The 27,103-nt window shown below is 35.2% G+C and overlaps 3 protein-coding genes across 3 annotated transcripts; 1 reads left to right on the top strand and 2 right to left on the bottom strand.

The window, feature by feature from the left end:
* The first annotated feature begins 14,122 nt into the window (after nucleotides 1-14,122).
* Nucleotides 14,123-14,617, top strand: LOC132031843 (uncharacterized). Its single transcript, XM_059421732.1, has 2 exons — nucleotides 14,123-14,167; nucleotides 14,270-14,617. Exons 1-2 carry the CDS (start codon nucleotides 14,123-14,125, stop codon nucleotides 14,615-14,617), a joined length of 393 nt encoding a protein of 130 aa, XP_059277715.1.
* A 4,707-nt stretch (nucleotides 14,618-19,324) lies between these two features.
* LOC132030427 (flavonoid 3'-monooxygenase CYP75B137-like) lies at nucleotides 19,325-22,164 on the bottom strand. The gene is made up of 2 exons (XM_059420053.1): nucleotides 21,043-22,164; nucleotides 19,325-20,019 (listed from the first exon to the last, which is right to left on the bottom strand). The coding sequence occupies exons 1-2, from the start codon at nucleotides 21,991-21,993 to the stop codon at nucleotides 19,399-19,401; spliced, it is 1,572 nt and encodes a 523-aa protein (XP_059276036.1). The 5' UTR covers nucleotides 21,994-22,164; the 3' UTR covers nucleotides 19,325-19,398.
* A 4,201-nt stretch (nucleotides 22,165-26,365) lies between these two features.
* On the bottom strand, nucleotides 26,366-27,103 carry LOC132031841 (uncharacterized). The gene is made up of 3 exons (XM_059421731.1): nucleotides 27,007-27,103; nucleotides 26,739-26,928; nucleotides 26,366-26,570 (listed from the first exon to the last, which is right to left on the bottom strand). Exons 1-3 carry the CDS (start codon nucleotides 27,101-27,103, stop codon nucleotides 26,366-26,368), a joined length of 492 nt encoding a protein of 163 aa, XP_059277714.1.

Here is a 27,103-nt window from a genome sequence, read left to right as displayed (position 1 = left end):
AAAAATTCTCTAAAAATAAAAGATATGAGATGTACGTGATCCAGGGGTGCACCATTGAACAAGATGCAGGCCAATGATTTCTTGAACAAGAAGTGAGTTGTATTTTTCTGTTTAACCTGCTATTTGTCTTTTTTTCTTTTTTTTTTTCTTTTTCTGTTTCACTTGTTTGTTATAATCCAACACAGACAGTTAATAGGGGTGAGCATTATTAGGATTAAATCGAACACGAATTCCTTTTGTATTTCGACTTTGATTTGATTTGGATGAATGAATTTTGAATATGTTTAATTTGGTTTTAAATTTTATAAAATAAAAATTAATTAAGAAATTGAAAAAGTTGACTTATTCAATAGGAAAAATTTCATAAATAGCACTATTTATGTCTCTAATAACAAGTTATGATTATATTATTGAGTTTCCAAAATATAGCAATAATTTTTTTTTTTCCTTTCAAAACATATCATACATGCACACATACACCAACGGCACACATACATATAGTTATACGTGCACATGCATATATACATCAGCTGTCATACATACATATAGGCATACATATGTATGTCGCCGTCATACATACAGTAAAAAATTTGCTAGAAAATGAAAATCTAGCCATTTTTTGTACTAATTTAAAAGTTTTGCTAAAACACGTAATTAGTGGGACTTAAGTTGTTATATCATATAAGTTTTCTATTTTTTTTTTTTTTTTGTAATTTCACTGTTCCTTTTCTTATAATTTATTTAATCACCAAATAAAACTTTTTTGCCTTTTATTATGGCTCTATCTAACATATAAAACAAAACTAAAAATTAAAATATTTTGATAAGATTTTTCATGAGTTAATTTGGGTCACCAATCAATCCAACATTTAGATGAGATGAATTGTGCGGGTCAGTTGCTGAGTGAATAAATGAGACTTGAGTGAGTTAGATGGGTCATAGTTTCATAGGCTAATTTCATCGCCACTGGTACTTTGTACCGGCAATCAGGGCATTCCTCTTTGTCGTTGTTAGATCTTTTCCTTATTTCGTAATTTACTTATGTTGTTATTAACAAAATATTAACCAGAGATCTCAGGTTTGAGCTCTGAGAATGGAGAAATCACCAAAGAGAGAAAGGTTTCTCCTTAAATAGGTCATACAATCGGAATTGGATTAATCGGTCGCGAGTTTGAATCCCTCGAAACAAGCTTATATTGACATGTTAAAATCTAACATTATCTCAAGCTCAGGGGTGGAGAGTGGGTGGGCGGTGCGTGGGTAGGGGTAGCTAAGTGAGTGGTAGGGGTGCTGGTGGGTGTGCGGTGGGGGTTGGGAGGGTGCGGGTGGTGGTGGTGATTGTGATGACGAGAGGCGGTTAATGCGTGGTGGGGTGGTGAGGGTGACGGGAGAAGCGATGGTGGTTGTGATGGAGTGTTGTTAGTGGTGGAGTAGTGGAAGGTAGAGACGGAGTCGGGTGGTTTGTGGTGAGCTAGGGTTGGGGTGGGGGGTAGGGTGGGGTGGAGCCGTCAGGACAAAGTGGTGGTAAAAATTATCCATACAAAAATATCTCTTAATGATATTAGGATATTTTTTTTTTGAAAATCATAATGATAAAGATCTATTCAAAACTAAGTAGGCGTTTGGACATGCGATTTCATCTCATGATTTGAAATCATGACATGAAATCACGATAATTTGAAGTTGAAGTTTTGTTTGGACATGCAATTTGGATTTCTTAAGTTGTACCCCAGAAGTTGTGAAAACCATCAAAACTTTCTCAATTCTTATACAATCTTACCAAATGAGCAAGTTATAGTTCATAACAAAATTAATATGCTACTAGAAGGTCTTTCTAAAAAATACAATATCAATTGATCAAACTCTAGTTCATTAAAATGGAAAATTGAACGTGAATGTAGTGTAACTACTCGTTAATATGATTCTCCCACATGTTTGATAAAAGTAAATTTGTTATAAATATACTAACAACTTGTAGATCTTTTAATATTTGATATAAATGGTTAGTAAACTTGATTGGTAAATATATTTACCAACTTATGGATCTATTTTTACAAAATATAAACTTATGGGTCAAGTTTTACATTTAAAAATTTTGAAATCATGATTTGAAATCCCAACTCATGTCTTTTTGGATGATTTGGGATTTCATCCCGTGGGATGAAATCACATGTCCAAACGCTGATTTCATCTCATGACATGAAATCGCATGTCCAAACGCCTACTTAGTAAAAGGCATTTGGACTATTGAACTAAAATTTGATTAATTGATATTGTATTTTTTAGAAAGGTCTTCTAGTAGCGTATTATTTTTGCTATGAACTATGACTTGCTCATTTGGTAAGATCGTATAAGAATTGGGAAAGTTTTGATAGTTTTCACAACTTATGGGATTTTTATGTCTATAATAAAAAATACAACTTAAGAAATTCAAATTGCATGTCCAAACATGGTTTCATCTCATGGTTTCAAATCATGTCTAAACGGCTCCTAAATAAGTGTTTAAATCTTAATGTAAACAAATTCACTTAATGGTCTAATGTTTGAATCATTCAGATTCAAATCTTCATTAAGTGCAAACAAATGAGGCCTTAGCATATTAGCAGTTGCATCATAAAGGATGAATATATGTATATAAAATTAAATGGTTTATGGCAGAAATCAAATAATTCGTTCACCCATGAAATTGATACTGGCAATAAGCATGAGTGCATGACTGTCCATTAAAATCTAAGGACTCTAAAACGGCATCGGTAAGGAAAGGATATGAATAACTTTTAAGTCATTGAATTAAAGATTGACTGCATTTAGATGAACTTCAAGAAATTCCAGATAAATGTCTTTGAGAACCAAAGCTATTATTGAGTGTGCAATTAAAATCTCATATTAATAGTTGAAAAGATTAGAAAGCTACATAAAAGGTGTAACTATGTAACTAAGGATATTTTTAGTGATATGAGGTCTTTTGGGAATAGTCGTAAGAGATTGGCCCAAAACGAACAACTTCACCCCATGTTAAAAGTATCTTTTGACTAGAATAGTCCAACAACTAGTATTAGAGTCAGTAGTTCAACAAGACGAGTAGGGAGATGATGCGTAGGGCTCGATTTACTACTTTTACCATGACAAAAGTAGCTTATAAATGAACGCGCACAAGCTTGAATAAGCTAGTTCTGTAGGCAGCTCAGCAATGGATAATTTTCATTAAACATGTCGAGAATAAGCTTGGATTCATAACAAGAGTTTCGGACTAAGAAACAAAAGAAGACGAGGTACAAGAGTTATCTAATTCTGACGAGGTGGCAGTTGCAGTGACACTTGTACCCTCCGGTACAATCACTACTAGCTGATGACCATTATTTTTGTTTTGATCAGATTCTGGGATTGGTGGATCAGTTGGATTTTCTTCTTTGTTGAGTGGTTCATGTGTAACAGGATCAGTACCCATTTTAAGAAGCTTTTTCTTAATATGTGTGTTCCAATGATTTTTATCTCAATGTCAGTCCTTCCTGGTAATCTTGCAACAATCTTGGACCACTTGATTAAAATAAATTAATAAATATGCTATATTACCATACAATTATTGTTACAAAAAGTTTGAAAAACAAAATGGAGACAAACTCAAGCAAGATAAGGGAAAAAGAATTACTAATTTAACTATTTTAAGTCCACTTTAAGAAGACATGAAATATATTGATCATTGATAAGATAAATAAACAATTCTTTCAGAAGCCATAATATTTTAATATTAGCTAGTACACGGAGATGTAGGATAGACTAATCGATCTCCATGCTTGAATGCTCTCCGCATAGAGTTGCACGAGATGCACGTGTGGCGCACGAAATGCACGTGCAACTCTATGCATCTCGTATTTGAGTATATTATATCTTAATTCACACTCTCACATGTGAATCTGATCATTTTTCATAAATCAAAGATGTGATTTTGTTTAGAAAACTATTTTAATTGAAGCAAAATAAAATGAATCCAGGGCCTCTTCTATTTATTTTGTTTTAATAATATGTTAAATTGTTTGATCAATTAATCTAACAGTTTAACCTTTTAAATAAGATGGCCATACATTTTAATACCCATGATTTGGCAAACTCATCAAAGTAACTAATCAAACGATTGGATTAATTAAGCCGACAATTAAGATATGATGGTAAACATAGTACGAGAATACTTCCCCATGTTTGAAAGGTCCCGTAAACATGGTGATGAAGAAATGGTTGAGTAAGCGTGCAATCACAGTGAGAAGATATTGTTTGAAATGGGAAGAAAAAAAAAAAAGTGAAAGAGAAACAAAAACAAGAACCAAAAAAAATAAAAAAAATAATAATAATCTTTAGGAGTATGGACAAAAGGGTTATAGAGAAAGACGAATATTGCCACAGAGCTGTGGTAGGACGGATAAAATTCCTGCATAATTCTTAATCAAAGATTTTGGATTCGAATACTGAAATTAGAAAAATTGCTAGTAGAGAGCATTTTCCTCTTTAACGAGCAAACGGCGTGAATTTAAATTAGTCGATCAATGGGTACCGGGTACCAGATACCAGATGGTTAAAAAAAGGGATTTTCTTGAATTTTAGCTTGGTATTTGGGTCAGCTATCATTCACTATCACACTCTCTTTGGTGGAGTCGATAACACCAGAAATGGAATTGTAGTTCATGAGAAGCTTTCACAAACCATTGGTGGAAGACATGAAATAGATTGATTATTGATAAGATAAATAAACACTTCTTTTTGAAGCCAGAATATTTTAATATTAGCTAGTATATGAAGATGTAGAATAGACCAATCTCCATGCTTGAATGCTCTCCACATAGAGTTGCACGAGATGCACGTGTGGCGCACGAGATGCATGTTTGTGAGCTATTTTTATTGAATATACTTGAGAACTCTTGTTAAGATTTGGCTTTAGGCCACCAATTTTATTGAACCCCCCTTGGGTAAATTTTTCCATTTATGAAAAATATTTAACTAGAAGATATTTTTGGTGTTTAGTTGGAGAGTGATAAACATTTTCAAAGATAATGTTTTCGTGACTTTTTTAGTATTGATGGTGATAATAATGTCTTAGTGTTAACTAAAACTGTAATCAGAGCTTAAAAGTTGAGATAATTGTAACCAAAATGATATCTGACTTCGGCCCAAAAATAAAAAAACGTGATGCCCATGACACAAAGGGCGAGGCGGGCGGGTCACGGAGAAGCAGTAACAAACTTCTAGCCACAAATTAAGCATGTATATAACTTTCTTTTGAATTGGACAATAGTGCTTTAGTACTCACTTGAAACCATGAGTATGGAGAATTTTTCTACCAGTAGTTTTGGAGCTCTCATCATCGCCTACATCTAACACGTCTTCATTCTCTGTCATCGCTACTCTCCACTTCTTCGATGCAGCGACTATAACCTAAGAAAACCGGGTTATAGGGTTTCCATTAGACCGGAAGTGTCTATACTTGACGGCGCCTCCGTTGACACCCAATTTTGACCCTCTGCTCTTCCAATTTATCCCTCGAGCTTCTAAGTTATTGATAAATCAAATTCTTCATCGTCACTACTATTTTCACAATTATTATTGCTTTGTTACCAGTACAACAATTACTATTAATATTATTACTACTGCTACTACTATTAATTATATTGTAATTATCTACGTAATATTAATACAACAACAACAACATACCCAGTTGAATCCCACAATGTGGGGTCAGGGGAGGGTAAAGTGTATGCAGACCTTACCTTCACCTTGGAAGGTAGGGAGGCTGTTTCCGAAAGACCCTCAGCTCAAAAGAAAACAAGGGAAAACAAGAGAAAAGAGTCAGATACGGACAAACAAATCAAAACAATGCAAAAATGAGAAATAGTGAAAGACTTAATATCTACGTAATATTAATATTTTACTTAATATACTATATAGTGAAAGACGGTGTACTTGATTCTAAGTAGAAGCCCAAGGAAATTGGAGTAAGAAGGAAAAGGCCTTGCATCTTCAACCCAAAATCCCCCAACTAGTTACCCATAGACAGGAATGAAGGAATACCATAAGGTATCTTAAACTTTTAAATTAAATGGCCGGGGGTTATGAATGTAAAAACCTAAAGCATGAGAGTTATAACATTATTAGGAGTAGGAGTTGAATAGGTATGTGTTATGAAGGTAGACATTAAAGCAAATAAAGGAGAAAAAAAGAAAACAAATGAAGGAGAAAAAAATAACTGCAACTGGTATTTAAGTGGTTTAGCTACGTGGGCTCTGTTTTTATAACCTTTTTTAAAGGGAAATCAACACGGCTTGACAAACTTTTAGTAGTAATTATATTTAGTAGCTATAGTTTAAATTAATTACATCCTATAGCTAAAAGTAATATGTTAAATACAATTAATAGCTACATATATATTTACAATAGAATGCTTTATTTTTTTATTATTTATAAATTTATTTTATCTTCACTGCTTTGACTCCGGAGCTCTGGCGAACACCCGTTCACTGCCCTTCACCACTGGTGACTCTGTCTCCGGCGAACCACAACAACAACAACAATGCAACACCTCCAAATTTGTTACGCCACCACCGGAGATGGCACAACAACCACCACGCCTGAGAGAAGGAAGACGACGGTGTTACCACAGAAACAAAGGCAAATTCCGGTGAAAAATGAAGCCAGTGCTACTATTATTGTCAATAAGGGTTGTCCATGTTGCTGCATAGAATAATAATGGTAGCCTTAAAGCGAGCCTCCAGATCTGGACCCCGACCACCACCACTGCTTACACTGAATCCGACTCCGTCCGCCAACCATGACGGCGCGTAAGGGTTGTTGTTGTTATGAAATTTGCGGTAGATCTGGCCGAAAATCGTCAGCAGATCTGGTCGGAACTAGTGGTTGGTGTTGTTTATTCACGAATACGACGATTGTATTCACTTTTTTGAGCTTTTTTTGTTAAATTTTTAGATTGTATTCATTTTTTTAGGGTGTATTTGTTAGCATAAGGGCTGTTGTTGTGAAATTTCCGGCAGATCTGGCCGGAACTAGGGGTTGGTGTTGTTGTATTCACGAATACGGCGATTATATTCACATTTTTGAGTTTTTTTTGTTAAATTTTTAGATTGTATTCATATTTTTAGTGGTGTATTTGTTAATTTTTGGTGTATCTATGTTTTTATCTATTCAGTTTTACTCATTGTATTCATTAACACAGCGAGGCTGTTTATGAATATAAATTGTCATTTCATGAATGCAGTGGAAAAAAATCGTTGTATTCATGAATACAGCGAAAACAAAAATTGAATACAACAAAACAAAAAACGAATACAGCGAACAAAAAAGTAGCTACGAGTTGTAAATAAGGAAAATATAGCTATGCCAGATTTTTAACCCTCAAACTGTAGTCATTTATGAAATTTCCCCCTTTTTAAACGGTACTTTATTAGTCTTTATTGGCCATTTGGGCTTTTATTAGTCAAAGCAAATAGATCAACCTTTTCTTTTTTGGGACACCTACGTATATATACATATTAAGGAGAAATATTTACGAAATGTGACGATAGTTTTATATTTACAAAACATAACATTACAAACCCTAAACAAAACATACTTTAAAAAAAAATTAAATTATTTATTTATTTTTAAAATAATTTTTTAATATTTTTTTAACTCAAAAACTTATGTATGAAAGTTATATGAAATGTGTATATCTCGCTCAAGGCTTAAAAAGTTCGCTCAAAATTTAGTGTATGAAAACGGTATGAAAAATATATGAAATGTGTACATCTCGTCCAAGGCTTAAAAAATCCGCTCAAAATTGTGTGTATGAAAATAGTATGAAATTTCTATCTCGCTCAAGTCTTAAAATTTTGCTCACACTTTCATGTATAAAGTTCATATTAGATTTCTGTAAAATTAATACAACTACAACAACATTGTAAATAACTTTGATACAACATTCAAGACTTAAAATAATCGCTCAATTTTTTGTGTATGAAATGTGTATATCTTGCTCAAGGCTTAAAAAGTTCGCTCAAATTTTATGTATGAAGAACGTATGAAATGTGCATATCTCGATCAAGGCTTAAACATTGCGCTCAAAATTTTATGTATGAAAATGGTATAAAATGTGTATATCTCGCTCAAGACTTAGAATTTTATTCACATTTTTCGTATATAAAGTTCATATTAGGTTTATGGAAAATTAATACAACTGCAACAATATTATAACAACTTTCATACAATATCAAGGCTTAAAGTTTTCGCTCACACATATGAGGTAATTTTTTAAGCCTTTGAACAAAATATATATATATATATATATATATATATATATATATATATATATATATATATATATATATATATATATATATTTTTTTTTTTTTTTTTAAAAATATTTTTTTTTTTTTTTTTTAAAATGAAAATCCGTCATGTTTCGTAATATATCTTATGTTTTGTAAGTAAGGAAAACTATCTATATATTTTGTAATAAAGAGTATTAAGTAGGTATCCTATATAATTTTCACTTTTTTTTTCTTTAATACTCCATTTGTCTTAAGAAAGAAGGAGAAAAATGAAAAAAAAATGCAAAAAAAAAAAAAAAAAAAAAAAGATAAAAGATAAATATGAATGCTGGCTATAGAGAGGTGTTATGCCTATATTTATATTATATATAGATAGTGTCAAGTTAATGCATGATAAGTAAAAATAGACGGAGGAAGTACTAAATTTACATATATCTCCTTTTTGTTTTGATTTCTTTATAACAATGCTTTTAACTTATACCATTAAGGTAGGAGATTATACTTTGACTAATATATTCTTTCTAATACACTATTTTGTTTGATTATTTTTATAAACGTCTTTCTAAAAAAATTCTCTAAAAATAAAAGATATGAGATTTACGTGATCCAGGGGTGCACCGTTGAACAAGATGCAGGCCAATGATTTCTTGAACAAGAAGTGAGTTGTATTTTTCTATTTAACCTGCTATTTGTCTTCTTCTTTTTTTTTTTTTTTTGTTTCACTTGTTCACTACTAAAAAACTGGCAAAAACCGATAGAAAATTAGACAGAATCCGTCGGTTTTTCAACAATTTTTTAAAATATTTTTTTATTTTTTTTAAGAAAACCGACGGCTTGCGTCGGTTATTTTTTATATTATTTTCTCAAATAAACCGACGGACTCCGTCTATTTTTATTTTTATTTTTTATTACAGTATAAATTAAATCAGTGTAAGTATTTGAACAAAGAACATGAGTGGTCTAGTGGTAGAGTCCTTTAATGCTAAGGAACATACCTGGGTTCGATTCCAAGTTGCTACATTTGATTATTTTATTTTCAAAAAAAAAAAAAAAAAAAAACCGACGGAGTATGTTGTTTTTTATTTTTATTTTTATTTTTATTTCGAAAAGCAACGTAACGTAAACCGACGGACCGTGTTGCATCTATTTTCTGTTGGTTTTCACTGACAAATCGACGCAGTCCGTCGGTTTTGGCCGTCGATTTTTGCTTGTTTTTAAGTAGTGGTTCGTTATAATCCACCACAGACAGTTAACAGGGGTGAGCATTATTAGGATTAAATCGAACAGGAATTTCTTTTGTATTTTGACTTTGATTTGATTTGGATGAAAGATTTTTGAACTTTGAATATGTTTAATTTGGTTGGGGAAATTTCATAAATATACAATTTGATCACTTACATTGCAAAAAAATAGCCAAAAATTTACATTTCAAAGCTTTAACCCATATACACTCATATACAGCCATATACAATATTATAACTGATATACCCATATACACCTATATACAATATTATAACCCATATATACACCTATATACACCCATACATAATGTTATACAATATTATAACCCATGTACACCCATATACCCATATACACCCATATACAATATTATAACCCACAAATAATTGCGACCAGTCATCGCCGGAGATCACACCGGAGCAACACCAACTACCATATTTATACACCTATATACATAAACACCATATACACCCATATACCACCATATATACCCATATACACCCATATACCCCCATATACGCCCATATACACCAAAAGGGCACTCGCCGGCGTTCATGGAGGTCGCCGAAAAAATGTGAATCTGGTTAGATCTGTAACAATACAATTAACATTTAAACAAAAATAAAAAGTCACTGGTGACGGCGTTAAAAAGAGAATCCGGTCAGATCTGTAACAATATAGATCTGACCGGAGATGGCTTGCTTCGCCGGAGTTAGACCCGAGCAATACAGATCTGACCGGAGATAGCTTGCTTAGCCGGAGTTAGACCGGTGAAGGCGTTAAAAGCGAATCCGGTCAGATCGTTGGGCGTTGTTTTTCCGGAGATGGCTTGCTTCACCGGAGTTAGATCGATTGAGTAGTGACGACGATGGAGGTGTGAGTGAGTGCAAAGAGAGGATGAGGAGGAGGAGGGAGTGAGTCATTTTTTGTAAGATTTTAAAAAATTAGTCCATTTTGGTAGCATTGCTACCCTAATTGACATGGGGTGCAATTTTCTCAATTTGGTTAAATTTTATAAAATAAAAACTTATCAAGAAATTGAAAATTTTGACTTATTTAATAGGAAAATTTTCATAAATAGCACTATTTATGTCTCTAATAACAAGTTATGATGATATTATTGAGTTTCCAAAATATAGCAATAGATTTTTTTTTCCAAAACAGATCATATATGCACACATACACTAGTGGCACACATACATACAGTTATACATGCACATACATATTTAGGGAAAATACATAAATACCCCCCCCCAAACGTATACTCGGATTAGTTATGACGCACCCAACCTTTGCGGCGACCTATTACCCCCCCCCCCCCCCCGCCTTATTTTTTCGCATTTTAGTGACCTTTTAGTGACCCCCATTTTTTTTAACTTATGTCTAGTACACGCGCCTTTTAAATTTCCAAATCAGCATTATTTTTTAGCTCCCTTTTCATTTCACCACCTTAAACATAAACGAAAATTCATTTCCACTCCCCCCCCCCCCTCCCCCCTCTCTCTCATCGATTTTCACTGCATTTGCACTATTTACCTCGACAATTTTCAAGTGATCTTCCACCATATACACTAATTCGCGTAATACTTAGTGATTTCTAGGGGTAACTTTTGCTGCTGATTTTGTTAAAAATCATATGTTTCCTTGTAGCGATCTTGCACTATTTAGGTTTTTTTTAGTAGAATAAGGTAAATGAACAAGTAACTTTTGCTGCTGATTTTGTTAAAAATCATATGTTTCCCTTTGATGTTGCTTGTTGGTGAGAAGTTTTGTTGCTTTGTAATTTAGGGGTTTTGTTAAGTATTGTTGCTTTGTAACTTTCAGGTATGGCTAAATTTATTTATGTTACGTTGAGATGGTTTTATGATGGGGTATTTGATTTAAGTAGTGGTGTGCCAAGATATGAGGGTGGTAATTGTACAGAATTCTTAGATATCGATGTTGATAGGTTGTCATATTTTGAGCTTAGGGACTACATAAAGGAATTAGGATATAGTCCAAGTTGTGGTTTTAAAGTGAAGTCCCCTAATAGTGATATTCTTGTAGATATACTTACTGACAAGGATATTTTTGACCTTTCCCTAAGTTTGAAAGATGGGGACATTTTGGAGATTTATGTCTGCCACATAATAGATGAACCAGATATTCCCCCATTGCCTTTGGAATATATTGTTCCCAACAACCAAACAAAAAGTGATGCTTTTAATAAAGTTGGCGAGGGTATCCAATGTGAACCAAATGGTTCTCAAAGCAACCCTAATAAGAACCCAGCCACTGAAAATACACCACTTGAAACTGCAACAACTACTACTTCACCCTCTCAATTTCCCACTAATTCTTCAACCCCACAAACAGAAGCTGCTAAAAATTCACCCAAACAAACTGAACCTGCAAATGGTGAAAATGCAAAGCAAGTAAGTAAAGGACTATGTTGACTTTCACTCAACAGATTCTGATATTGAATCAGATGTTGAATCAGATGTAGAATCAGACCATGTGGCAGTATTTGATGGTCCAGATGGTGATGATGGATCTGATGTACATGAGGAAGTTAGAACATTTAGGGCTGAAAGGAGGGCTTATAAGAGAAGGACTAGAAGAGAGAAAAAGGGGCAACCTAACCTTGATGACGTACCTTTAAGTGAAGTTGAACAAGACATAGGATTTGATGAAACAGAACCTAATAAAAGAGATTTGGAAGGAAGGGTAGGTGGTGATGAACCCTTTTACTTTAGTTGATGCATATAGTTGTACATCTGATGAGGATGATGTTTGAGAGGGGTAACCTTGAAACCTAGAAGGGAAAGTAAATACACAAGGTTTGACCCTACATGTAAGAAGGTAGTATGGCAGCTTGGTATGATTTTTCAAAGTGTTATTGAGTTTAGAGATGCTGTGACTAGATATTCACTTCAGAAGCATATTCAGTTAGATAAGTTCGTCAATGAGCCTTCAAGGGTGAGGGTCACATGTAGGGATGGTTGTCCTTGGTTAATTTATGCTAAACTGGACAATTCAACCAAGAATTTTCAAATCAAAACATACTATCCTGAACATAGATGTGTTCGTACCACAAGGAACTATATGTGCAATTCTAAGTACCTAGCCAGCCACTACAAAGATAGAATTACTGAACAACCAAACATCAGAATTTGCAAACTCCAAGAGGCAATTAGGAAGGAACTTGGTGTACATGTTGGCAGGTCCACTGTTAGGAGAGCTAGATCTAAGGTTTTACTAGAGATCATGGGTGATCAAGTAAAAGAGTTTGGAAGAATACTTGATTACAGAGATGAAGTGTTGAAAAAAAATCCAGGAAGTACTTGTGTGGTGAAAGTGTCTATTACAGAATTTGCTGAAGATGGTAGGCCTTGCTTCTTAGGTTTCTACATCTGTTTTGATGCCTTGAAAAGGTCATTTTTGAGTGGTTGTAGAAGATGCATTGGGTAAGATGGCTATTTCTTAAAGGGTTGTAGCAAGGGGTCAACCGCTAGTCATTGTATAAGGATGGCAACAACTAGATGTTGCCAATTGCTTGGTCATTGTGGAGTATGAGAACAAAATCACATGGACTTGGTTTATGAAAATATTGATTGAAGACTTGAACTTAGGGGATGGGACTGGTTACACAGTCATTTCAGATATGCAGAAGGTACTAAACTGTTGATTTTATATTGTTTATGTTGTTACACTTTGCTGATTTTATATGCAGAAGGTACTAAACTGTTCCTTTTTCAGGGGCTTCTTGCCACTATAAAAGAGCTGCTACCAGAAGTGGAGTAGAGGCAATGTGCTAGACACATCCTTGCAAACTTGTCAAAAGATTAAGGAGGCCTTAAAAGGAGGCTGATTTTTTGGAAATATGCTAGAAGCACATTTGAGGCAGATTTGAGGAGAAATTTAGACAAATTAGAGCTGCTTGGTGGTGAGAAGATTGTTAAGGATTTACTCTACTACAAGGAACACACTTTTTGTAAGGTATACTTTAATACTGAAACTAAGTGTGACATCATTGACAATAATATGGCTGAGAGCTTTAATGCTTGGATCTTGCCTGCAAGACACAAGACCATCATAACTATGCTAGAAGAGATTAGGATGAAGATAATGACTAGGATAGGTGTGATGAGGTCTTTTGCAAACACTTGGGTGACAAGAATATCTCCAATGTCATTAAGGACATTAGAAGAAAACATGGGGAAGTCAATGAACTGTAATATTGTGTTTAATGGTGAGCATGGTTTGAGATTCTTGATGGTCCATATCAAGACACCGTTGATATTGTCAATGAGAAATGTAGTTGTAGGTCATGGCGTACTCAAAGGAATACCATGTCCACATGCCATTTGTGCCATGTTGTACAAGAAGTATGAACCTATTGACTATGTCCATGACTGCTATAGCAAGAAAAACTGGTTCAAAATATATTGTCACTACATTCAACCAATGACAAATATGGCAATGTGGCCTAGGTCTGCTAATCCTGCTATTGCACCACCAATCATAAAAAAAAAAAGCCGTGTGCCCTCAAAAGCAAGAAAGAAAGAGGCCAAATAAATAAAGAAACTGGAAAAATGCCAAGAACGTTGATGTTGATGACTTGCGTGCCCAATGTGGAGGTAAAAACCACAATAAAAGAGGCATCAGGTATGTCCTTCCTACAATTTTCTTAACTTTGCACTGCACTATTGAATTTTTATGACTTTGCATTTTACTTGTAGTGTGGAACATGGGCTGCTTTTGCTACTTCTCAAACCACTACTGCATCTCAAACATTTGATGCTTCTCAGACCAATGATGCTTCTCAAACCAATGATGCCTCTCAAACCTTTGCTGCTTCTGAAACAACTGCTGCTTCTCAAACAACTGCTGCTTCAAACAATGTCCCAAGGCCAAGGGGGAGACCAAGAAAAGCACTTGTGGTACCTGAAACTCCTCCAAGACTAAGGGGTAGGCCAAGAAAAGAACATAATGTGCCTAGTGCTCCTCCAAGACCAAGGGGAAGGCCAAGAAAAGAACCTGCAGTTGCTACTCCAAAGCCTAGAGGAAGGTCAAGAAAGGTAACATAGGTTGTTGCTAGTCCTGCCCCTACTGTTCTCAAAAGAGTTGATTTTGAGGGTCCCCCTACTTACCCAAATAAAAGATAAAAAACAATTGGTATGGGAGTCTTTGTTGCTGAAAGTGGTTATACATCCCTGAATGTAAGTTTAATATTTTCTTTATAATGGCATTGGTATGTGAAGTTGTGAAGTGATTAATTTTCAAATTTGTTTATTGCAAAGATGGCACGCCTACTAGTAGAGTGCCAATTTTGGTGGTAAACATCAAGCAAGTCGACTATAAGATCCGTTGAAGTCACAGAGACCTTGTCACAAGGCAAGTCAAGAATGAGGTACAAAGGCAAACCATGCTACTCAAGGAGCATGCTTGATGAGATTAGAAGGGACAAACTCAACAAGGCCACTAGCAGTAAAGGAAAGAGGCCATGAAGTGATGACCATTATTTAAATGACTAGAATTAAGTTGTTTTTGGATATTAAACACTTTGTATGAATTAGGCAGTTTGGAAGACTTGAATTAGCAGTTACAATGACTTAAGTTAATGTTTTCTGCTTAATTAAGTGTTAGAATGACTTACTAATCATACTTGTTTTTGTCCATTGTTTGTGCTCTGTTAGCTGTGGTACTGCATACTACATTTTGGTAAACATATTTGTGCAGTGTGTCACTTGAGCAGTGATTTATGATTTGGGCGAGTGTACATCGAGCAAAGAAAGTTAAATGTGCAACAGGTTGTGTACGTCATGTGTGTAAATATAAATATAAGCGATTTATGTGCCGTCTTTGAATTCATGTACATTGATCTGAAATGAATGCAATCAAATTTCATTGGACGATTCAATTCAATCTAATTGAATTCAGGTACATTGACTGGTAGTTGGGAAGGCTAATGGGAATTGTAATCATTCAATATCATCAGCCTATAAATAAGCTATTAAGCTGTCCATTTCAACTCATCCTTACACCATTCTTTCTCATTCAAACAACGAATTTCATAGCAAAATGCCCCTAGGTGAAGATGAAGTGATTTACTTCGAGAAGAAACTAACCAAATCATACGTTGACAACGATGACTTTGTAAGTGTTATTTTGCAAACTTATTTCAATTAACGTGTTTCATTATTCATAATGCCTCATGTATTTTGTGCTGATCCTACCTTCTGACATACAAGATTTTCTTCTAAACACAACTACACAAGTTGTTGTTGCGCATACCCGCCTCTGCCAAGGGTGGAAGGATTTCATTGATGCAAACCTTCTAAGGGAGGGACATGTCTTATGCTTTAACGGTTGTGAACATAATGAGAAAGTAACCTTCTTTGTTAATATCAAGAGGGAGGTTATTGAAATAGATTAGGTTTCTCCCTATTATGTAAAGTTTATGAATTATCAATGAAATCTATATCTATGAACTTTATCTTTATCTATGGTTTTTCTTCTCAAATTGAATGAAGACAACTTTTTAATTGAACATCCATGACAAGAAATTTCTTCAACTTACATACATAAAGTGAATAACAATCACTTAAACATTCTTCAACATACAAACATGTAATCCTACTATGGAAATCGACATTGGTAATGCTTGTTCAAGAACATCCAATAAACCAAATAACAACACCAAAGAAACACAAAAACAAAAACTTGTTAATAGTAAAGCATCTACCTTTCTTCTCTTGTTCAAGCTTCATAACTTTCATCTCTTCTTCAAGCTTTGACACTTTCATCTCTTCTTCAACCTTTAACACTTTCATCTCTTCATTTTTAGTGATATTCTCATTACCGACGGCTATTTCACTATTGCCATTACCAATATCTCCATCAATGCAAGAAGACTCTCCTTCTTCCATTTCATTTGTCAAACCAACTTCTTCCGCCATTTTCTTCTTCAATTCCACTGCTTGCTCTTCCATTTTCTTAATCAATTTGTGAATAACAAACTTAGACCTTTCATCAATAGGATCATCCCTCCATTCAAAGAACTTACATTTCTTAGCCTATAAAATAAATTCAACTCACAAGTTAGGCACAATCGTAATGTGCGGCAGAAATAAGGCATGCAACATAAAAAAAAAAAAAAAAAAAATCGTACCCCATAGAATGGGCATGTCCAAAATCTTCTTCCGGATTATTAGGAGACCAAGAAAGTACTGCATTTTTAATAATACTGCAGGTCGGCATCGCACTTGACGCTTCATCTTTGGATCGTCATTTTCGCACAAAGATTGTTCAACTCCGATTTGAACTCTTTCATTAAGAACCCTAGAAAAAAAAATAAGTGAAAGATATAACATATAAATAAAAGATGAGAATAATAATGAGATTGGAGAAAATAATGCTTACCACTAGAATCCATAGCCTGATTTCAATTTTTTTTTCTTCAAGCTATGGCAACAATGAGTCAAAATTAGAAAATGAAGAGAGAGAAGGAAGAGAAAATAAAGGGGGAGGGGGGGGCGGGTTTTATCGTTATTTTTTATCCACGTGGCCAAAAATAACGGTTCAAATCTCCCTCACGCGCCGCAGGTCGTGTAGTCACGCCGGTGCCGAACGACTAAAAGGTCACTAAAATACTTAAAAACAAGACACGGGGGGGGGGGTAATAGGTCGCCCGCAAAGGTTGGGTGCGTCATAATTAATTCGAGTAGACGTTGGGGGGGGGGGTATTTATGTATTTTCCCTACATATTTACATCAGCTGTCATACATACATATGTACGTCGCCGTCATACATACAGTAAAAAAAATTGCTAAAAAATGAGAATCTAGCCATTTTTTGTAATAATTTAAAAGTTTTGCTAAAACACGTAATTAGCGGGACTTAAGTAGTTATATCATATAATTTTTCCTTTTTTTTTTTTTTTTTTTTGTAATTTCACTGTTCCTTTTCTTATAATATGTTTAATCACCTAATACAACTTTTTTGCTTTTATTATGGCTCTATATAACATATAAAATAAAATTAAAAATTAATATATTTTGATAACAACCTTTCAAATGATAGCCAAAAAAATAAAACAAGATTTAGGAGTACTTAATTTCAGAGAGAATTATACATTTTCGACACACCCCACCAAATAGACGCCATCGAACAAAAAGTGAACTAGTCAGTCGCAGCGTCAATTGTGATTACTGTTGAAAGTTGGCAAAAATATTTAGTTTGTCTTTCTAACCTTGTGTTTCCAATGGCCATATCGTTTAGTGCTGTCAAATAGATGTGTGAAAAAGAGGGAAGGTGTGACAAAATGGGGAAGATTGAAGGCTAATTCTTAATCTGTATAAAATTGGTAAATATAGTTATGTTGGGTAATTAAATAGTAAACTTTCTAATAATAGTAATTAAGTTTAAACAATTTCATATATAGGTCAAAATTCAAATTTTTGGAATAGATTTTACAGTTATTCAATTTTGAGTTTATCACCCAAAAATCACTTTTCTATTTTTTATCATGTAAAAATTATTCCAACTTTAAAATTTATCACATAAAAATTGTTTTTTCTATTTTTGTGGTCACACTAAAGCCATCTAACTTTGTTCAAGTTAACTAAAACGTAAATTTCACCTGTTATATTTTGTACTGATAATATGACATGACACTCCAAAATAAGTTAATCATATTTGAGATAATTTTAGAAACATCCCTCTATGTTTGCTTCATAACACTAATCTTTGTTGTGGATTCAGAGGGAGAGTCAGAATCTGAAGCTTATGGGTCGGGATTCTTGTTCTTTTAAGCTACTGGATTCTAAACTAAATAATTTGTACATAATTAATTAATTTCTTAAGTAAGAAAAATACAAGGTCCGGACTAAAAATTCTTTCTGGATTAACTAACCCATGAAAATTACGCTTGCTCCACCCCTTTGTGGTTTACAAGGAGCATATTACTTTTTGCGTTTCTTATTTTGGTTTCTTTTTGTGATGATTTAACTCATTATCTTTAATGCAACAAGTATGATTTGATTATTTGTCCGCACTAATATACTCGCTTAGTAAATTTCCATAAAAAGTCTTTTTAGATTAGCAAAACATTTATTCTTAAAGCATCAAATAATTCAATGATAACCACAAACTTTACGAGCTTCATATGACACAGTTTCAAATTGTTACAAAGAAATCAAAATAAGGAGTTCGTTTTAGAGTTGCTGAAATCATGTTTTGTGGGAAGATAGTGTGATATTTGAAAGGATTCAGTCAGACATCAATTGTTGTTATGTAATAAAACAAAGAAAAGAGTATCAAATCAACAACTTAAAAGGTTCAGACAGGAATGCAGGTTTTTTCTGGTACAATGATGTATATAGATGATCTTGAGTTGGTCCCATACTGAAAATTTCTTAATACTTTCCAAAATAATTAGCTGCAAGCGAGCTCGTGTTTGTTGAGACTGATATATGGTGACATTGACAGAAAAATCACGGGGCTGAAGCACGAGGATTTTTGTACCAGAACACTAAAAATTGTTCATCAATTATCCTTTGAAGCAAACATTATCAAGAGAACAAGGAAAATATGAAGTACATGGCTAATATCTAATTTTTACGTGCTATTCGATCACCACTTAATATAAGTAAATAATTAGTGCTGACAATGACTTTAACAAAGCTCAGGTCCTTGAAAAGATTTTGAATTTAAAGGATGAAATTGGAACTAATTTTTGTCTTACGAAAGAGGATGGTCATTTCTGATCAGCCATTTCACATGAACAGTGGAACTTTCTGTTTTTTTTTTTCATGTTTGAACTTTTAGTTGTTCATAAGATCACCAGGATAGAGTAACATATTCTATCTTACTCATACAATGTTGGATTGGATAACCTTGGAGTAGGTATAGCAACCAGAGGCATTTTCTTTTTCAACACGATCCCAAACTTCTCTGTAAGGTCTAATGTCTCTCCTTCGGGCAATTTCCAGTTGAAAGAATGAACGAGTGAAGCCAATGAATACATGAACATCCTCTCTGCCATGGCTATCCCCGCACAGATTCTTCTGCCAGAACCAAACGGAAAGTAGTTGAAATCATTTCCACTATAGTCCCATGTATCGTCCAAGAATCTTTCCGGTTGGAACTCAGTTGGATTTTTCCATATTGAAGGATCTCTGTGTATAGCCCATACATTTATGAAAACACGAAATCCTTCAGGAACAGTGTATCCTGCCACAGTGCAAGTCTCACTAGGACAATGGGGAACCAAGAGTGGGAGCACTGGATGTATGCGCAAGGCTTCTTTCATAACCGCATAGAAATATGGTAACTGTGTAATATGAGACTCTTCCACTATGTTATCTTTTCCCACAACTCTCTCCAGTTCCTGTTGTAATTTCCTCAGGACGTCTGGTTTGTTCATAATTTCAGCCATGGCAAACTCAACCGAGTTGGAGGTTGTGTCAGTTCCACCAACAACCATATCCTGTTCACATTATTTGTAAAGTTATTTTCATCATGTATAACAAAATTCAGATTTGTTGAACTCTATATTGGAGTTCAGTTCGAGGTCCTCAGTAAAGTCTTTACATATTATCTTATACTAATTAATGCAGTCCAATAACTAGGTGGCAACCAGCAGTTCAGGACATGAATATATGAATCTGATTCTTCTTATATTTATTTCTCATCTGCCACAATAATTGGTCAATATTTACATTCCTATCAGTTACTTTTATTATTGTCCTTCCATAATAGGTAAGGATATACTGTTTGAATGCAAATGCAAACTTGGAAATGAAAGTTGAATTTTCCTGTAGCAGAAGAATGCAACCAACAGTTTAGGACATGGATTTATGAACTTGAGATGCAAAATAGTTCTTCCATAATTTGATTTGATCCTTTTAATATAGCAAACACAAAAACGGACCTGCCACTATGGGCCAATTATCCATCCACATAGATGAGATATGGGTGGTTGAGGACAAATGCAATCTTGTCTACACAATAATAATGCAGTGATGACTAGGACTATTCTCAAGTTTGAACATGGGAAAGGATGAAAATAATGGATCTTGACCTTACTCAACCCAAAAGCTAGCTTACGAGGTGAGGAATATCCAAGATCATATAAGAAGATGCAGTCCCCCATGCACAACCGATGGGGGAAACTCAACACCCCCTCACACACCTAGATCTGCAACTGGAGCATGGACAATATAATATGGGGGCCCAACATCGGATAAACCAAGAACTGGGATGTGTGTGGCTCTAATTCCATGATAAGAAATGGACCTTGGACCGTGCTTAACCCCAAAAGCTAGCTTACGAGGTGAGGACTGTCCAAGACCTAAAGAGACCAGTCCCCCATCCACAACCGATGTGGAAAACTCAACAAAGGAAGAACTCCTTTTGGTTTATTTGGAAAAAAACATGTAGAAGGAAACAACAAACATCACATCTAATGAAAGTACTTTTCTTGTAGTAGGTATAAAATGAGAAAACATACCATGAGTAAGGCTTTGAGTTCAGTCATGGTCAGAGGCATTTTGGCATCTTCATCATCTTTCAACTTCAGTAAAACATGCAAAAAATCCTTGCTTTCCTGGCCACCATTTCTATCCATCTTGTGTCTTTGATCAATCATGCTCTCAAATATCCTATCAAATCTCTTTGCCAACACTTTCATTTTCTTTGTGACACCCTGCAAATCAAACCTTTCCAAGCCCGGATAAAAATCGGAAATATTAGGAGTACCTAACAGCTCAGTCATCTCAGTCACAACATGCCTAAACTCTGCTCCAAGACTAGCCCTTTCCTCACCCTTCACAGTGCCACCCCATAACATGCTTGTAATCACATTAAGCACAGTCAAGAACATCTGCTCACCAATATTCACAGGCGATCTCGCCTGACTATAAAAGTAATTGATCGTTTGTCTAAGCTCCCGTCGCCTTAGTTCATAAACAGAATCTAAAGTAGAGCCACTAAGCATATCGTGAACACAAACCTTCCTCAACATGCGCCATTTTGGTCCATAAGGATTCAATACTATGTCTTTGCCACCATATGTAGCTTCTCTACCAGCAGCAGGCATATCTCTGTTAGCAAAAATGGTATCTTGATCCTTGAGTACCTCACGAGCTAATGCAGGAGAAGTAATGATAATCCCAATTTTTTTTCCAAGCCAGAGTCTACAAATGGGGCCATGAGTTTGGGAAAGAGATTCCAAATAAGTGTGAAGTTCAGGATCAAGAGAGTGGAGATTACCTATCAAGGGCAAAGCTTTAGGCCCTGGTGGCAGTCCCTTATCTGACTTATTGATGAAAAACCAAAGAAACCATAGTAAAGCTAAAATACCAAGCACATAAGAGAAAAATACACCATTTTGCTCAATATTGGGTTCTTTCCAGGGCCATGGGAAAGAATCAAACAGAGGTTTCAAGACGTTGAGAGACATGATTTTAGCTTTAGAGGGAAATGAGATTGGAAGAGAAACAATGCTTTATCATCACTTTAACAAAAATAATTTTGCTAAAGGAATGAAATATCTTGGATCAAGACAAAAAGTATCCGGCAGACCTTACCAGATACATTAGTTCTTATGTGGAAAAACAAGAAGAAGAATGCAAAATAGAGAAATTTTCCGGATGATTTCATTGGTTTTCTATACACCTATTTATACAATGCAATGTAAATATGGCAACCAATAATATTTTGTACACTTGCTAAATTCCTATTGGTTTTGTTCTAACTAATTACAACTATGAAAATGATGGAAGATTCCACTCCTTTGTGTGTTGTACAAGTATGTATGGAAATGATCTGAGGGTTGAGAATTGTCCAACACATCATGTTAGATGATCATTTCCATTGTTGGCACGTGAGGCTTCATGCGCTAATGAATGGGGCCCATTTCCATTTATTCTTGGTCCATTTCCTTTATCTGCATTGTTGGGCCCAATTTTCTTTAGTCCAGAACTTGGCCCATCATTTTTATTTTGTTGAATCACAACAAATTCATTTCCTCTTCTTTCTTGCCCGATTAGACTTAGGGTTTTCCCTCTCATTTCTTTGTCAACTTCGTTTGAATCAATATGGAAATCCTTGCCAATTCCAACACCCCTCCTCAAGTTGGAGGGGAGGGAACTGAAACCCAACTTGCCTAGCAAGGATTGATGAGAAACGCCTGATAATGGCTTGGTAAAGAGGTCGGCTAGTTGAGAAGCAGCCGGCACAAATGTCAAGGAAATCAATCCGGTGAGATATTGTTGCCGGACGAAGTGGCAATCCAATTCCACGTGCTTGGCATGCTCGTGGAAGACGGGATTGTGAGCAATTTGAATAACTGTTTGGCTATCAGAGTGGACCGGAATAGGAAGCGAAGGAGGTGAACCCAGATCTTGCAAAAGTCAATTCAACCAGGTAATCTCAGTAACTACCCTTCTCATAGACCGATACTCAACTTCAACTGAGGAAAGTGAGACTGAAACTTGTTTCTTAGACTTCCATGAAAGTGGTGAACCCCCAAATGTAATGTAGAAACCACTAATAGATCTGCGTGAATCGATGCATGCACCCCAATCCGCATCGCAGAATGCTAGAATAGAAAAAAAAAAGAAGGACTAGCAGACAGGAATAAACCTTGACCTGGATCAGCTCGCAAATACCTGATCACTCTCAAAGCAGTTGTGAAATGAGGGATGCGAGGCTGCTGCATCTATTGACTCAAATGTTAAACTGCATAACATAGATCAGGTCGAATGTGTGTCAAATAATTTAATTTCCCAAATATCTTTCTGTAAGTAGTAGGATCTGCTATTAATTCACCATTCTCAGCTGACAGTTTAAGACTAGGATCAAGAGGAGATGACACCAATGGTAGATGAGATACATCAAACTCAGATAATAACTCCATAGTGAATTTCCTTTGTGTTAGAATAAGACCATGAGTTTCCCTTACCATTTTAATACCAAGAAAATAATGTAGATGACCAAGGTCCTTGACCTTAAACTCTGTATCAAGAAACAACTTCAACTTTACCATTTCTGAAGCATCATTTCCTGTTAAAATTATATCATCTACATAAACTGCCACAATAGTAATTAGATCACCAAATTTTTTGATGAAGACTGAATAATCATTTAAGGAAGCAACAAACCTTTAAACACTAAAGCAGCTGCAAGCCTAGCATACCATTTCCTTGAGGCTTGCCTCAACCCATACAGAGACCTCTTTAACTTACAAACATAGTTGGCACCAGGTGAATCCATGCCTGCTGGAAATTTCATGTAGACTTCTTCATTGAGGTCTCCATGTAAAAAGGCATTATTCACATCTAGTTGAAAAAGCACTCATTTTTTCTTAACTGCAATTGCTAGAATAGCTCTGATTGTTATCATCTTAACTACTGGGGAGTAAGTTTCAGTGAAGTCAATTCCTTCTCTCTGAATATCTCCCCTGACAACTAGCCTAGCCTTCAACCTTTCAATGCTTCCATCTGATTTGTGCTTTAATTTGTAAACCCACTTACAAGGTTAAGCTCTGTGTCCTTTAGATAATTCCATTACTTCCCAAGTCTGGTAGTTCCAAGGCTTCAATCTCATTGGACATTGCTTGTTGCCACCCTGGATGGAGTGATGCTTGAACAAAACTATTAGGCTCTACTATATTAGAAATGGAATTAAAAAGTTGTTGATTATCTGAAGACAAAGCTGCAAAAGGAAAAATAGCGGGTGACACAGGAGAGGAAAAACAAGAAGTGAGGTCTGTGAGATACACATTATTGCACAGATAATCAGATAAGTAGGCAGGTTCCTTGTGAGGCTAGTTATTCTCCTAGGAGTTACAAGGGGTTGGCTGTCTTGTTGATGTACTGGCTCATTTAGAGGTTTTGAATAGGATCTTCAGCTTGTTCAGGTGTATGATGAATAGGAGATTGATCAGGACTATCTTGAATAGGAGAAGTTGGTGAAGTAGGTGCATCATCATCTAAAACATTAGGTAGATTTGTTGTTGGGAAGTCATGTAAGGAAGGAATAGGAAAAACAGGCAAAGAATTAGAACTTGAGGTGGATTTGAGAGGAAACTTGTTTTCATGAAATGACACATCCCTGGAGACAAAAAAAATTCTTGTTTTTAAGTCCAAAACCTTGTATTCCCTTCTGCCTATAGGGATACCCGATAAAAACTCAAGGAACCTCCTAGGTGAAAACTTTGATCTATTTTGACTTAAAGTAGAAACATAACACAAACATCCAAAAGATCTGAGATAATGATAATCAGGAGGTTTTTGGAAAATTATTTCATAAGGAGTTTTTCCCTCCAAAACTCTAGAAGGATATCTGTTAATTAGAAAAGTTGCAGCCAATAAGCATCCCCCCCCAAATAAATCATAGGTAAATTAGACTGAAAAAGCAGAGCTCTAGATGTTTCCAACAAATGTCTATGCTTTCTTTCCACAACCCCATTTTGTTGTAGGGTTGACACACAAGAAGTTTGATGCAAAATGGCTTGAAAGGAAAGAAATTCAGATGCAACAGACCCTCTTCCTAACTCTAGAGCATTATCAGATCTTATAGTCTTGACTTTAATGTTGAACTGTCTCTCAACTATAGACAAGAATTGTTTGAGCATAGAAAAAGCATTTCTTTTAGTGCTTAAAAGATAAGTCCAAGTCCCTCTACTGAAATCATCTACTATAGTTAAGAAGTATTTGTATCTATTGTAGGTTGTTTTATTATAGGGACCCCAAGTGCCAATGTGAATAAGTTCAAAAATGGACTTAGTTTTTATAGAACTTGTATTGAAGGGAGTTTCGTTTATCTAGCAAGAGGACATACATCACAAGCACAATCAGGAATAGATTTAAAAGACAAGAAACTAATATTTCTCATTGATGAAAAAAGCATATGCCCAAGTCTTACATGCCATAACTGAACATTAGAATTCTCCTTGATTTGAGATAAAACAGGAACAAAATTACATCTAAGAAAACTGGAAACTGAAAACGAAAATGCATTAGTCTTGACTAGACTCTTAGGTTGTTGACCGGAAGAAAACAGCTGATAGAGACCATTCCTAGCTTGACCAAGTTCCGGAGGCCTCTTCACTGAAGGGGCCTGCAAAACACATTGAGTTGAAGAAAAAGTGATTAGGCAGTCTAGCTGAACACACATCTTGTGTATGGATAAGAGATTAAGTCTGAAAGATGGAACATAAAGGACATTATGAATGATTAGATCAGGAAATAAACAAATACTCCCTGCATGAGTTGCCTTGACCTTAAAACCATTAGGACGATTGACATTGAGAGATTTAGTTAAAGCTCTAAGATTAGTGAAAAGGCTAAAATCAAATGACATATGCTGAGTTGCCCCAGAATCTAATATCCAAGGGTTAGAGTTGATTGAAATTAAACAGAAAATAGACTTATTCAAAACATTACCATCCAGGGTAGCATTAGCATTGACATTAACTTCCGAGCTTGAGGGAACCTCTTGATTGACCACTAGTTCAATAACTATACCAGCTGAACAAATTGATCCTTGTTTAGTTGATTCAAAACATCACTTGATCGATAGTTGGAAAATCCACCTTCTTCATTAGGTTGTCCAAAATTGCTCCTGACATTTGTCTTATAAGCCATTGTCTTAGTGAACTTAAAATCAGAAGGAAATCCAATAACCCTATAGCATCTGTCAACTATATGTCCCACTTTGTTACAGTAGGAACAAATATGAGTGTTCTTCTTTCCTTTGTGCTCAGCATTCTGAAACTTATGACCATTGTTTTGTCCTCCTGAATTACCTCCATTACTTGCCATGAAAGATCAAGAGTTGTTAGGGAAATGAGACTGCACAAACACCTCTCTTTGTTTCTCATCCTGTATAAGCAGTGCATATGCTTGACTAACTGAGGGTAAAGGACTCATCATGATAATATTGCTTTTTATTGATACATAGGCATCATTCAGTCCCATGAGGAACTGAATTAGCCTCTCATTTTGAACAGACTTGACTACCTTGTCCTTTCCTCTACACTTGGATTCATATGAACACATACTTTTAGCATATAAAGTGTCCAGTTCATCCCACAGTCCCTTTATCTTAGTGTAGTAGTTAGCAATATCATTTGAACCTTAAGTTAAATCACTCATTTCCTTCTACAGATGATAAAGTTTGGCACCATTAGGCTGTCCAAACCTTGCTTCAAGATCATTCCAAAGATCTTCTGCAGATTTAGAGTAAATGACACTATCAGAGATATCCCTGGAGAGTGAGTTCAGCAACCAAAAAGTTACCATGTCATTGCATCTGCTCCATAGATTGAAGTCAGTGCTAGTGATCTCAGGGGACTTGTTGGTTCCATCAATGAATCCAACTTTGTTCTTGGCTGAAAGAGCAATGAGAACAGTTCTACTTCAACCTCCATATCCTTTCCCTTCAAACATGGAGTTCACCAAGGACATGCCTGGTGAGTCTGAAGGGTGAAGGTAGTATGGACTACTGCTGTCCATTTGAGTGGAGACAACAGTAGAAGATGAAGTTGTTATATTAGACTCAACCAT

Source organism: Lycium ferocissimum, chromosome 9 (genome assembly GCF_029784015.1).
Source record: "Lycium ferocissimum isolate CSIRO_LF1 chromosome 9, AGI_CSIRO_Lferr_CH_V1, whole genome shotgun sequence".
NCBI classification, from domain to species: Eukaryota; Viridiplantae; Streptophyta; class Magnoliopsida; order Solanales; family Solanaceae; genus Lycium; species Lycium ferocissimum.
The sequence above is the reverse complement of the archived record's forward strand: the minus strand, read 5'-3'. Positions and strand labels throughout refer to the sequence as shown.